General features: G+C 38.6%; 2 protein-coding genes across 2 annotated transcripts; one reads left to right on the top strand and one right to left on the bottom strand.

Annotated features, from left to right (window-relative positions):
• Window positions 1-2776: 2776 nt before the first annotated feature.
• On the bottom strand, window positions 2777-3229 carry CD1H11orf71 (chromosome D1 C11orf71 homolog). The gene has a single exon (XM_060604798.2). It carries the CDS (start codon window positions 3227-3229, stop codon window positions 2834-2836), a length of 396 nt encoding a protein of 131 aa, XP_060460781.1. The 3' UTR covers window positions 2777-2833.
• Window positions 3230-3551: 322 nt separating this feature from the next.
• Window positions 3552-13749, top strand: RBM7 (RNA binding motif protein 7). The gene is made up of 5 exons (XM_060604796.3): window positions 3552-3659; window positions 4415-4577; window positions 5565-5652; window positions 8487-8577; window positions 10168-13749. The coding sequence occupies exons 1-5, from the start codon at window positions 3564-3566 to the stop codon at window positions 10528-10530; spliced, it is 801 nt and encodes a 266-aa protein (XP_060460779.3). The 5' UTR covers window positions 3552-3563; the 3' UTR covers window positions 10531-13749.
• Window positions 13750-14660: the final 911 nt, after the last annotated feature.

Below are 14660 nucleotides of genomic sequence, written 5' to 3'. Positions count from 1 at the left end.
TCTCTCTCAGAAATAAACATTTGAAAAAAAAGAGTAATACAAAAAATAGTCCACAAAATCAATACTTATGTAAGTTTTTAAAAAATCATTATAGAGGCACCTGGTGGCTCAGTCAGTTAAGCGTCCAACTTCAGCTGAGGTCAAGATCTCGCGGGTTGTGGGTTCAAGCACCCTGTCAGGCTCTGTGGCTGACAAGGGGCTCCAATCCACAAACTGGGATATCATGACGTGAGCCAGACAAAGTTGGACGCTCAACTGACTGAGCCACTCAGGTGCCTTTCTCATTTCCAATTTTAATGTTTATTTTTTAAACATTTTTATGTTTTTTTAAGGTTTTTTTTTGTTTGTTTGTTTTTTTTGAGAGAGGAAGAGAGAGAACATGGGGGAGGGACAGAGAGAGAGGGAGAGAATCCCAAGCAGGTTCTGCACTGTCAACAGAGCCCAACACAGGGCTCGAATCCATGAACTGTGAGATCACCACCTGAGCTGAGATCTAGAGTTGGTCGCTTAAACACCTGAGCCACTCAGGTGCCCCGACATGTTTATTTTTTAAAGTACAGTATTATAGGGGCACCTGGGTGGCTCAGTCGGTTAAGCGTCCAACTTCGGCTCAGGTCACGATCTCACGGACTGTGAGTTCGAGCCCCACATCAGGCTCTGTGCTGACAGCTCAAAGCCTGGAGCCTGTTTCAGATTCTGTGTCTCCCTCTTCCTCTCTCCTCCCCCACTCATGCTTTGTCTCGCTCTTCTCAAAAATAAATAAACGTTAAAAAATAAAAATAAAAAAAATAAAAAAAAAAAAAGTACAGTATTATAGGTTAAATGGGGATGATCCTAGGAAGACATTTAATCCTGTTTCATACTTGATAGAATTTAATCTCTATCTGAACTTTATGGCTGAATTTATCTTACTTTGTGAGGTATTATTTTTCACTATTAGGCATCTGTAAGTTTTATGAAAACCTTCTTACCTTCAGTCTTAATTGTATTATTCTTCCCCAGTCTAAAACTCGTAAAATATAGACTTGGGATTCTTTTCTCAACCATAGATTTTTGTAATGCCCAGTCTAAGGAAGGCACCCGTCATATATTATGAGTTAACTTTTTAGGTATGTAGAAAAGTGTTAGATATACACTATCCTTGGGAGAATTGAGAAATAATTCTTTTGTATTGCATGGTTCAAATGAGGAACCTGGGTTGAACAGCTGCAAGCCTCTATCATTCACTAGCTGTATGATCTTGGACACTTCATCTCTTCATGCCTTGGTTTCTCAGCAATAAGATGAAGTATAATGTCTTTCTGGGCCATTGTGAGAAATAAAGGACATATATAAAGCTCTATCAAAATGGAGACATTATTGATCTTGTTCACCATTTTAGTCTGACTGCCTTGTACAGGTAGCATCAGGCAGAGAGTAAGTTCTCAATAAATATCTGAATAAAATGACTAAAAGCCCCTAGCACAATGCCTTACACATAGCACTCAATAAAAGGCAGTCATTTTTCCTATGACCTGGTTTCCAGACCTCTCACTGTATTAATCACGCTCTGATTTACCAACATTCTTCTTCAGACATGGTTCTAACAACTCAATACTGTATGGCGTGTGGCAATTTGGCTTTATCTGATCATAATTACAGAGGAGTCCACTGGGAAAAAGCTAGTCTACCTGCTTACATAGAGGTGGCACTTAAAAAGCCCACTGTCTCCCAATATTATCCTTTAAACCTTAGGAAATGGATGATGCAGAGAATAAAAATATCAGAAAATAAGGTGCAATCAACCAGGTAAGAGAAGAGCCAGGATAGTACAGGGTAATGGAAAGTCATTGCTACTAGTGCTTATTAAGGCTGCACCTAAGGAAAAGTCCGGTGGTGATTACTATTGGTTAGTCTCCCTATCTAGAGCACACTCCTTGATCCCTTTGATGGCCTGACTGTAAAGTTTGTCTACAGTGCTCACCACTAGGAAGATCTTCAAATATTACTGAACGGTTGAATGACTGAAGACAAACAAGAACGTCTGAAGGAGATGCTAGAGTGAATAGATGAACAGCTTCTAATAAGGAAACTGTGAGACTAATGGTTTCCACCATTGGATCTGGGGACAACAGACGCAGGTCAAGGAAAGAATGCTAATAAAATCACAAATATAAATGTGAAAACATTTTGGAGCCTTTGGCAAAAACAGAAATGTAAATTGGCTTAATAATTTGAATGGGCAGCGAGGTTTAGGTTCGCTTTTGTTCTTAGTATGATTGAGATTGGAGTTTGTAAAGTGGAGGGAGATGGAAAAGGATTAAGGACTAGATAATAGGCCAAGCGTTGGGCCCTACGGTAGGATGAGCCAGGGTGGTAAATAAAAACTAAGCATTTCCTTTCCACCAACAAAAGTAAAGGTAATGGGAATAGTCTGGGGTATAGAGGTAGCAGTTAGGGAAGCTCCAATCGCCAATCTCAAAGTAGGACAATTGGCGAGGAAGAGGAGAGAAGACTGGCAGAGCAATTTGGATCCTTTGTTGGGATGGAGTGCACAAGGGGAAACAAATGGTTGCTGACCTCTGGGAAGGGTGGCTCAGCTTTGCGACTAAGAAAAAAAAAAAATCTCCTCTACCTTCTTCCTGATCTAATCATCCCGGCCGCTTTAAAACCATCGGAATAAAGCAGTAAGTAAAAATTTCCTCCGTATTAAGCCGTTATTAACAGGACTCCTACGTGTTTTTATATTAAAATTTAAATACATCTCTAAAAATAAGACTGCCATGGCACCACGAGAGGATTTGAGAGAGGCCTTGTTTACAAGCGGATCGAGGGCCGACGGGAGATTTGCATATTAAGCCGAAAGACGGGCTGCGACAACACTCCCAACTGCAATCAGACGCTGCTGCAGCACACTCCTTAAGAGATCCAGTTTGACCGCGGGGGTCGGATAAGGTGAGAATCTGGCCTGACGGGAGCGGTTCCGCCCATCAGCTTCCCTTCCCTTTCTAAAGCGTGGCGGGCTGCGGCCGACCCCAGTCGCCCGACGGCTGTCGGCCTGAACGCTCTGCCGGACGGCCTGACGAGGAGCGGGTCCTGGAAGAATCGCCTCACGCCTGGCAACGAGGAAGCTGTCTCCAGAGACCATCGCCAGGGCTAAGGCAGACGGGTTGAGATCGCCGTGGGAGGCGCGGTAGGCCATCCTGCTCCTTTGATCGCCGGCCGACAGGGGCACGTAGTTCAGGGCCATCTTCAAACACTGCCCGCAGTGTTTGTTACGTCCCTCGGTCAAGGTAGGCTCTTGGCGGCTACGCAGATCAGTCCAGCCGGTCTCGAACGCGACCCCCGCCTACAGGGGAAGCCATTAACTCCAGCAGCGGCCGATGGAGGAGCCGCCTTCAACCGGCGCTCTCCTCTCGAGCATGCGCAGCCCGCCCGCGCACGTCGACGCCAGCCGAGAGCGAGCGTGAATGACGTCTACGTCCGTGACGCCCGGGTCGACGAGGGCGTGGGGTTTCCGAGAGTGCGCAGTGAGTGCGGCGGCGATGACCCTTCGGCCTTTTTAGGGAGGGGGCGACATTGCGATGGGGGCGGCGGCAGCGGAAGCGGATCGCACGCTCTTTGTGGGCAACCTTGAAACGAAAGTGACCGAGGAGCTCCTTTTCGAGCTTTTCCACCAGGTAAGCGGCCGAGAGCCGGCTCTTCCTTTCGTTTATCCGGCTCTCCTATGGCTCGGCCCAACGGCGAGGCCCGCCTTCTTTTCGAAAGCTGGGTTGTGGGTCCCGTCGCCCTAAGGCTGGGCCGCTTGGGGCCGGAGGTCACTCTGGGAAAGTGACGCGCTCGCTGGGGGTCGCTTTATGGAAAGAGCCCTGGTGAGTTCACGCTGAAGTGACTCATTGGTAGAGTATATTTTAATTGTTTGGTCATTATTTGTTTTCCACGTAAGTTTTTTTTTTTTTTTTAATTGCAGCATTAGAATATTTAAAACAGACTCCTAAATACGCTGTAGAAAAGCAGGCTTGTAGTGTCTCTGTGTTAATATTTGCATTAAAATGTGTTAAAAATTCAGAGTATCCTTTTCTCTCCAGTTCTGTTCTCTAACAGCTAGTAACGATTGGTTAATCGGTAAAAAAGCGAATTTTTAGTCCGAGAAAACCGGACTAGTCTTGATAAACCGTTACCTGGAGTGAGAAAATGATGGATGTTGGTCGCCCTGTTAAAAAGTCATAAGGTACTCTGAAATGTAAATTGAGCGACTGCTTCCAGTTCGTTATGGTCTTCCTTCCCCCACATAAATTAATCAAGTGTTTGGTCGTAGCTATAGGATCTGTAACCGAGGTGGAAATTCTTGTGTGTCCATTTTTTTAGACTTTCTGATTACATTTTTGTTGTTTTTCATCTTTGCAAAATTCGAGATTTTTCTTTTCGTCTATAGGCTGGGCCAGTAATAAAAGTGAAAATTCCGAAAGATAAGGATGGTAAACCAAAGCAGTTTGCATTTGTGAATTTCAAACATGAAGTGTCCGTTCCTTATGCGATGAATCTGCTTAATGGAATCAAACTGTTTGGGAGGCCCATCAAAATTCAGTTTAGATCAGGTAACTGTTCAGTGTTAATTGTTTGGGTCTTTTTGTTTGTTTCTCAGTTCTTTGTTTTTAATTTTGTTCAATTTTAAAGAACCTCTTTTTAGATGAAAATATTTCAAACTTTGTGGATAGTAAACTATATATCCCTGAAAATAGGTAATATTGACAACATAGCTTTTGAAAGTTGTCATTTTAAAATTGAATTTGCTGTTTCAGATTCTGTGTCTCCCTCTCTCTCTGCTCCTCACCTGTTCATGCTCTGTCTCTCTCTGTCTCAAAAATAAATAAACGTTAAAAAAGAAAATTAAAAAAAAAAAAAAAAAAGGGGCGCCTGGGTGGCTCAGTCGGTTAAGCGTCCGACTTCGGCTCAGGTCATGATCTCACAGTTCGTGAGTTCAAGCCCCGCGTCGGGCTCTGTGCTGACAGCTCAGAGCCTGGAGCCTGCTTCCCATTCTGTGTCTCCCTCTCTCTCTGCCCCTTCCCTGCTCATGCTGTGTCTCTCTCTGTCTCAAAAATAAATAAACGTTAAAAAAAATTAAAAAAAAATAAAATAAAATAAAATTGAATTTGGGTTGGTGAAGAGAATGTAAACTTTGTTGTTAGAATGACTTGGGTTTGGGTCCTTGCTCTGAAAGGAGCAAGGATTATTTTCTGAAAACGCTTTTCCTAGCTGCTTTGTAATTCACATTTACAAATTTTGATTCTGGATCCTGATGAGGGTGAAATTTTCTGTGTATCCAGTCTCAAAATTTAGTGTGGGGATCAGAATATTATGGCCAGATTGGATATTTATACATTGGATAATACCTTGTTTGGAACCCTTTGTTTTGGAAGTATCTGGTATTGAACACATAAGTTTTACTCTGATGAAATTGTAAAGCAGTCTTAGTGTAATTTAAGGTTTTCTTTTGTAGCCTCTGTCTACATGATTTGGGGTAGGGGAGACATAATTTCAACTTAAGGTTTCTATCAATAATTTCTCAATTTTTTTTATTTTAGGAAGTAGCCATGCCTCACAGGATGTCAGTTTGTCATATCCCCAGCATCATATTGGAAACTCAAGCCCTACCTCTACATCTCCTAGCAGGTAATATTTTACACCTATTGTTAAAATCATTTGTCAGAAATTTTCCTAGGTAGTGATCCCAAAACGCACAATGAGTGATTTGTTTCCTTCTTTAAGCTCCTTCTTCTTCATTCTTCTGCTATATTATTTGTATGTTGACTTATAATTAGGTATAATTAGGTTTCAAGGGGATTATAGACAGACATGTATGTATAGTACCTCTAAAACGGATGCATATGTTAACTATATGTTCATTTGGAAAGACATACACCCACATATTTTTGTACATAACTGAAAGAAAACTTCTCAGAACATTACTTAGCCCTTATTATTTTCAGTATACTCTATTTTCTAATCTGTTTCCTTTAAAAAATTTAAATTAGTTTTGACCACCAGTTGGTTGTTAATTGCAGTTTAAAAATCACTGTCTGGAAACAGACTAGTGGACTAAGAGTTTGTAGAATTGGATTCTAGGTGTGCCTCCACCGATTGCGTAATCTTGAGATAGTGTCATTTCTCTGATCCTGTCCTTCCATTTGTCAGGAAAAGCTGAGTTGACTGATGTCTAGAACCTCTTCTAGTTACTAAGGGTTAGAAAAGATCCCGTATTTACATAAATAATTTTATTTGCGCTAGGAAAGCCGATATTTCACCAGGGACAGTTTTTTCCTGGATTATCCACAGAGTTATTCCATCAATCATAATGGGCTTCATTTAAGGAAGAGTTAGCAAACATGTGTCAGGTTCTTCAGCTCCTTTGCATTTATGCTCTCGTGTCTCACGGCAGTCTTATGAGGTAGGGGTTATTGTTAGTTCTACCGTATATGTGAAGAAAATGAGGATTGGAGGTTAACTTGCCCAAGTTTGAACCGTTCGTAATAGTGGACTGGGATTGAAACCCAGGCATTGTGACGAAGCCTCTAGGATAGGCTGCCTAATGGAGCTTACAAGTCTTCATGAAGACATGTGTATGTTTTGTGACTACCTGTTTGATAAGTCCTCTAGAGAAAGAGTAGAACATGCTTGGAGAAAAGATCCAGCGAGGAGAGATGATATAAACGAATGAGGAACTAAAAGGGGCCAACGTACCTAGATCACAATGAATGAGAAATGGAGAGTAGCAGATGGTGTTGGTGCGGTAGAAGAGGTGAGACGATATAGGGTCTTTCTTCTAGGCCATAGTTAGAAATTGGGAACATTATCCTAAAAACCGTCAAAAGATACCAAAATGTTTTCAGTAGGACAATAACGGGAACAGGTTTGTATTTTAACACTTTGTTTGGTTGCTGTGGGAGAACAGATTGGGGGGACAAGGCTGAAAATAGACCAATGAGGAAACTGTTGGTAGCAAAGTATTGGCATTAGTTGGAAGATAGCAAGGAAGTTCCTGGGATGATGTTGATGGTTTGGATTAGGGCGGTGCCAAGAGCTGGGGCAAAGTGGCTTCGATATGACAAGATGACTAGACAGCAAAGTTGCGGGAAAGAATAGTGTACAAAGGGTGCCATCTTCACATCCTTTCTTGCTAACTGAAATTGTGTTTAAATACTTCTCAGCACATCCGGAACTTGAAGCATCTCAAACCACTTTTGTAGAAGCTTCAAAGGTATCTCAGGTGGAGGAAAAATGAGTTTTTAGCTCCCTCAGAATTCTCTTTGGGAAAAAGTATGCAACTAAATGATTTGTTTTTAATTTAAGGCTAGAACATACATCGTTTTTATACTCTTCTTATAAGGAAAATTATACTTTTTACCTCTTTAGCATATGGATATATAACTAATTTAAGAAAACCCAAAATGGGAAGTGGCTGGGTGGCTCAGTCAGTCAGTTGAGCGTCTGACTCTTTTGCCTCAGGTTCTAATCCCAGGGTCATGGGATCGAGCCCTGTGTCAGGCTTCACACTGAGCATAGAGCCTGCTTGAGATGATCTCTCTCCCTCCGTCCCTCCCTGCTCACACACGTGCCCATGCTTGATGTTTCTGACTCTCTCTCCCTCAAAAAAAAAAAAAAACACAATGAAAATATCTAAACTATGAGGCAAATCAATTAGTGATATGATTCTAAATATTTTAAAATAAATTTAAAATACTTGCTAAGTGAGTTTTTCTGTAGAGTAAGCTTCCTTTTTAGGAGGTGGGGAATAAGATATAAGTCCTTGAAATTAATATCCTATCTATGTTACAGAACTCTTAATTTCTTGTTCTCCCAGATCTATTCCTCTTCCCTGTCTCAGTAAATGTGTGTGTAATTGCTCAAGCCAGAAATCTGCGTTTTTATCCTTAATTTTTCTTTTTCCTTCATCTGTCATATCTAATTAACCAAATCCTTTTCGTTTCAGTTTTCAGCCTAAGCCTTTGTGCTAGTCCCAGGATTGACCTTTTTTTTTTTTTTTTTTTTTCTATAAAGGCCACATATATGTTTCAGGCATTGCAGGCCATCGTAACACTACATAGAAAATACAGACACAAGAGTGTTACAAAAACTGGATTGGCCCATAGGCTATATAGCTTGCTCACCCCTGTGCTCGTTCTTCCTGCAGCTGGAATGTTTTGCCTCCAGGTGATCTTGTTACTCAGTTTTCACTTCAAATGTCTCCTTTTTAGAAAGGCCATCCCTGACCAGCGAGCTAAAATAGAACTCCTGTCTCTCACCTTACTTGCTTTTTAGTCGACTATTCATAATAACACTTGGAACAAGGTAAATTGTCTTACTCTCTGAATCCTTTCCCTTATCTATGAGAGCAGATACCTTGTTTTTCTTGTTCATTCCTACCTTTGGGACCTGTGTCTTGCTCATGATTAGTATGTAGTAAATATTTGTTAAATGAATGATTATATGTTGTTTTTCTTTCACAGGCATGAAAGGACTGTGGATAACATGATTCCATCAGCACAGATAATTCAGAGGTCTTTCTCTTCTCCAGAAAATTTTCAGAGACAAGCAGTGGTAGGTTGATTTATCAACTTGACTTGGTTAAAAAAAAAAAAACAACCAACCAAAAAACAACAAAAAAGCACAGCAAAACACTTAGATTGAAATGTTCAAATAATTCTTAAGTAATGTCCTAAGTTTTCGTTAGACTAGCATGGTCTTTGTAGATTGATTACTCATTTTAGTTTTCACTGGGCTGAAGTACATATTTGAAGATTGAAGATAAATAGAAGAGCTGTGTTTCACATTTGTATTTTTCTTCATCCATTGTTGTGGGGGTGGTGTGTTTAAAAGACAGGAAATTTATTCTCTGATGTTCTTGTAACCTAGGCTGAAGGACTTATTAGCATATGTTCTCTTTGATGCTTGTAACAGTAATTGAATATATTGGAGTCTTCAGACCATCTTCCTCTTGCTTTCCATTTTTTCTATAATATGAGGTTGTGAGACTAGGCTTAAAATCCTTCATATGTTTTACTGTTCCATCTTTGTGTCCAGTCCTTCATTTTATCATTTTGTCGTCACGTCCTTTATTTGTTTCTTTTTCTTGAATTCATTTCTTCTTTTTTTCACTGCCCAATCACAAGCATGGCTTATGACCCCTTGACCTTTTGCAGGCCTGCAAAATAAAAATAGAAGAATGAAATAAGGTAAAATTGAGCTCAGTATAAAGAGATGTCCACTTTTATGTACATATCACGTATTTTTCTCATTTTGCTGTAGGCTATTTAAAAAAAATGATCACTGGCTTATAAGCTATCTGCAGGCAGAATTTGGGGGACCACTGGTCTAGTCAGTTCGTACTTGTCTCCATTTTCTCCTCACCGGTCCATCTTACACACTTGTTTGAAAATTATTGTAACTGTTTTGCTTATCTTCCTGGTAATTTGACTTTCCCTCTTGTAACATAAAGTCAGAAGTCTCTAGCTTAGTTATTAGGTACTCTGAACATCTGATGCCAATAAAGCTTTTTAGCCTAATTGTCCATTAATCAGTGCTTATGAGGTCTGTAACCTCTCTCAGAGTTACTTGCTATTCTGCGAACACATTCTGTTTCCTTGTTATCTTTGTGTAATTTCCTTTCCTTGATATACTTCCCCCTTAAAATATTCTATCCATATTTTTAATACTCAGGTCCTATGCCACCTTCATGAAGCCTTTCCTAATGATACTGAGCTCTTGACTCTTTATGTGTTCATCAGACAGTGATTTACATTATCATCATTTGTATGACCTCTTCCCTTCTACGTTTTGTTCTTGAGGGCAGGGAGTAGTAGGGGTAGTCGTAGAGGTGGTGGGGGAGCCGGTGCCTGGGTGGCTTCGTTGGTTAAGCTTGCGACTTCAGCTCAGGTCGTGATCTCTCATTTCGTGAGTTTAAGCCCCTCATTGAACTCTCTGCTGTCAGCACAGAGTCTGCTTTGGATCCTCTGTCTCCCTCTCCCTCTTTCAGAAATAAACATTTAAAAAAAAATAGTAGTTATGTACAAATATCTTGTAGTTGTCCATTGGAATGAACAAACTTTGACTTGTTTAACCTAAGATCTACCTGGGCAGGTGGATCTACTAAAAATATTTGTAGTTAACATTTCCTTCTTTTTCTCTTAGATGAACAGTATTTTGAGACAGATGTCGTATGGTGGGAAATTCGGTTCTCCACATCTGGATCAGTCAGGATTTTCCCCATCAGTTCAGTCACATAATCCTACTTTTAACCAGTCTTCAAGCTCCCAGTGGCGCCAGGAGACGCCATCCTCACAACGTAAAGTCAGACAGAATTCTCATCCCTACATCCTGGACAGACATTATAGCCGTGAACAACGCTACACTGATCATGGGTCTGACCATCATTACAGAGGAGGCAGGGACGACTACTTCCATGAAGATCGGAATGCTGATGGCTGGAGCCACGATTATGAAAACAGAAGAGACAGTAGTAGAGATGGAAAATGGCGTTCGTCTCGACACTAACAAGTATTAAAAGGACAATGTTTTTAGAGGGTCATTCTAGGTCCCTTTGGCTGAATTGATCTGGAGGTGTTTTGTTAACTTTACAGAGCAGCTTTACAAGTTGCCACATTTCTTTATAAAATTTTTAAAACCTATAGCTGCAGTCTAATACAGAAATAAGAATTGTGGTTCCAGTTTTATTACATTAATAACCTTTCACCTCAGGGTTTTATGAAGAGGAAAGGGTTTTATGCAAAAGAAAGTGCCACAGTTTCTAATCATTTTAGACAATTAACGAAGGGATGTATTATATGGATTGGTTGTATTATAAAGCAGATATTTTAATTATCTGTTATCTTTTTGTATGGCAAGAAGTTTGTTGTCAGTGAATCAGATTTTGGTGTATATAATAGAAAACATTCAAGTTTTGATAGTCTGAAATGACTGTCAGTATTTTGTTGATAAAAGAAAGTAATTTCAGTGACTCATTTTACTTAAAACTTATTGGGGTTTTAAGGGGATACTTAAAAAAAATTTAAGGTTTTAAGTCATATTTGACTTCTTAGAGAATTTTTAGTGTAAGTTCTGTGACATGCTCATTTGAGTTTTACTCTAATTGAACATAAAATTGTAAATCTATACATGCTGTCTTATTCTAAAAATTTTTAAATTTACTCATTAAATCATGTTTGATGTATAACTGAAGTTACTCAGGAAGTTAAATATCTCTAAATGTATTTTTTTACGTTAAAAAAATACAGTGTTAACATAAATCCCCTTTTCAGGAATAACAAAAATGTAAAAGCAGAGGTAAAATGGTAAAATGTTTTACTGAAAGTATTCTTTTTGCAAAAAGAAGGTTCATGAACCGTTTAAGTGCTGCCTCTGTTACTCAAAACTTTAAAAACTTTAACATTTTCAACGTGCCCAGGACATGTGTACATGGGTATGTTTTATTGTGGAGATTGTACAGATTGCTTTTTTGTTTGAACGTTTGAAACAATTTAAACTTTTTCTGATTTAAAAATTTTTAAATCTTGTTTAACAGAATTGTGTATCAAGATGCTGTTTCCCATTTATTGCAGAACTTGTTTATAAAAAACCATTCCTTGAAAAATTTTGATCCTTTTTAATATTAGTAACCACAGCATTTATACTGTGTTCTTTTTTAATATATTGAAAATCTAAAAAAGAGTGTGTCTTATTTTTTTGACATTACTAACTTTGGAGACCATGTATACAAAGTTAGCAACATACTTTTATTCAGTGATGGCCTGGTGTTAAGAATGTTGGTTCTTAGAGCATCCTGAAATATTCCTTTTGTACATATTGAAATTAATATTTCAGAATCAGATTTTCAGTGATCTGGATTATAGTTCTTACCAGTTATGAACTGGTTACCCTCCTTAGTCTCTGGGAGTTCACGTACTCTCAGGTCTTCCCTGTGTGTAAATGCATGCCGTTTTTTGGTAAGTGGAACTATTGACTCCGCATGATTAAAAGTTTGTTTGCTTACACAGTTTAATAGTAGAAGGATTTGTTTGCAGTGAGCTTGTTCTCCAGTATCTTACCTATGTGAATATTTGGTAGCTTATAGAGATTAACAAAGATTAGTACTGCTTTATTGCAAGGTATCTCTGGGTCCGATCCTTTCATATTGATTCATAGGTAATCCTGGTTCAGGGTAATCTTTTTTAATGATTTTAATGACGGGGCACACCCTTTAGGAGGTTCCAGTGGATCTCTTTCACTTCAATCCCACCCAGTTGAAAGTAACCAAACTAATAAATGTACTGGGTAAAGGGACAGAACGAGATGGCCCCAACAAATTGGACATAGTTGGGGAGCTCGTTCACCCAGGCTTGAGAGCTACAGTAGAAAGGAAGAGGTGTTTTTGTGGGAGCACGGTTTCTCCCCAAGGGTGTGGCACGAAATACCACTCTGTTCTGTAATGAAGTGTCGGGTAAATGTTCTGTACTGTCTGACATGGTATAACCTTCTCTTAGAGAGTGGCAACACCATAAAGCTTCTGACAAGTACTGCAGTAAAGAAATCTTTATACTTAGTATTCCGAACTTTTTTGACCCTTATTTTACCCTTTTGTACATAACACATATTAATATACTAAGACCTCTAAAGAATCTGACCCCACCCTTCTCTATCAAATCAGTCAATATTTTTGGTACCACTTTCCAGTTCTGTTGTGTAGGCCCATATTCCTCACACCTACTGCCTATCATGCTAGAAGGGGCACTCATCCTCTTCCAGGATTATTCTATCAGCACCCTACTGTAGCAGTTTATGTATAACAATAGTACCCTGTATTTCGCTTGTCGTAACCTTATACTGTGTTATAATTTTCTTTTTATTTGTATCTCTCTAGAAAGTTCCATGAAGGCAGAAACCATGTCTTAGCAGTGAATTCTCAGTATCCAGTACCTGGCATTAAATTACTTGGTAAATTTTTGATGAATGAATGAAGGAATGTTTGTCAGATAATTGAATTAAAAAAGGAGGCTTAATCATAGTGGTAGTAGTTTTTTTTTTTTTTTAATAGGTTTCCTAACCATGAACCATCATTGCATCCTGTTATAAAAACTCTGTATTACAATATATTGTGCCTTTAATACACTCTAGAATTCTATTTGCTTTCCAAAAGTGTTAAGGTTTTGATCTGTATTCATGAAGTTTTCTTTTAAAAATTATTTTATTATGTTGGTTTGGTTTTGGAATTATGGTTCTGCTAGCTTTATAGAATGAATTGGCAAGCTTATTTTGTTCTATGCCCTGGAAAGAAAATTGAAAAATATAGGAATTAACCTGTTTCTTTAAGACTTGTTAAACTCCTTTGTAAAACTAATTTCTTAGAAGTAACTGGTTTTTTCTCCCGTTTTTTGTTTTGGTTATCAGTCTATCCGTATTTCCTACTTTCTCAGGAATCAATCTGAATAATTTATACCTTTCTAAAAAAAAAAACAAAACCATTTTCTCTGTCTTTCCAAATTAACTGACAGTTGTACATGGTATTTCTTACAATTTTTGTTAAACTCTATCTGCAGTTATAGTTGTTTTAGTTCCCGATATATTTTACTTTCCCTCCCACATCTTCATTAGACTCGCTGTGCTGTTATACATTGTGCATTTATTTATGTAAAAGCAGCATACTACATTGTTTCTGTTTTTGAAACCTTCCCTTTTAAAGAGATTAAAGTAAAAATTATATATGATTCCGACAGTTAACCATTTCTGGAGCTCTTTGGTCCTCCGTGTAGATCCATCTGGTATCTACTTGGAAATTTTTGGGATATGTCTTGTAGTGCAGCCTTGCTGGTGATGAATTCTTTTAGCTTTTGTGTCTGGAAAAGTATATTTCATCTTTGTGTTTGAAATATCTTTTTGCTGGGTATAGAATTCTAACTTGACAGTTTTTTTCCCCCTTTTGATATTTTAAAAATGTGGCTCCACTGTCCCCCTGCTTGCATTTTTTCCTATAAGAATACTGTTGGCTAGTACATAATGTGTCATTTTTGTCTGGCTGGTTTTGAGCAATTGGATTATAATGTGCCTTAATACAGTTTTCTTCATGTTCCTTTTGCTTGGAGTTTTTTGAGATTCATGGGTCTGCGGGTTTATAATTTCAATCATAATTGGAAAATTTTGGCCATTGTTTGAAAAAAAATTTTTGTCCTCACTTTCCTCTTTGGAAATTTCAACTACGCTTAATACGAGACTACTTAATGTTATCCCATAGCTCACTGATGTGTTGTATTTTTTAAATTTTGTCTTCTCTGTGTGTTCATTTAGATAGTTGTATTACTAGGTCCTCAAGACTACTTTTTCCTTTTTTTTTTCCCCCTGCAGTGGCTAGTTAGCAATTAATTCCAATATAATCTTCATCTTAGATGTAGTTTTTCTCTCTAGCAGTTTGATTGACGTCGCTTTTCTTCTGATTGGTACTCTGTTTTTTTTTTCTCTTCAGCTTCATGAGGTACAATTGACAACATTGTAGTCTATTTAAAGTATAGAGCACGATTTGATACACATTGTGAAAGAGTCCCCCCAGTGAGTAAATTAACACATGACTTTTGGATCTTTTTTTTTTTTTTTTTGTATCTTCACTATCTTTACTTAATTTTTTCAACAATTGGAAT

The sequence above is a fragment of the Panthera onca genome, chromosome D1 (assembly GCF_046562875.1).
Source record: "Panthera onca isolate mPanOnc1 chromosome D1, mPanOnc1 haplotype 2, whole genome shotgun sequence".
In the NCBI taxonomy this organism is placed as follows: Eukaryota; Metazoa; Chordata; class Mammalia; order Carnivora; family Felidae; genus Panthera; species Panthera onca.
Note: the sequence above shows the minus strand (reverse complement) of the source record. Positions and strands in the feature narration are given on the sequence as shown.

Bases quoted from the DNA above. Each gene is read 5' to 3' on its own strand.
- CD1H11orf71 (XM_060604798.2), bottom strand. From the start codon at position 3,229: ATGGCCCTGAACTACGTGCCCCTGTCGGCCGGCGATCAAAGGAGCAGG.
- RBM7 (XM_060604796.3), top strand. From the start codon at position 3,564: ATGGGGGCGGCGGCAGCGGAAGCGGATCGCACGCTCTTTGTGGGCAAC. The intron at 4,578-5,564 runs GTAACTGTTCAG...TTTTTATTTTAG, and splicing joins CAAAATTCAGTTTAGATCAG to GAAGTAGCCATGCCTCACAG. The intron at 5,653-8,486 runs GTAATATTTTAC...TTTCTTTCACAG, and splicing joins ACCTCTACATCTCCTAGCAG to GCATGAAAGGACTGTGGATA.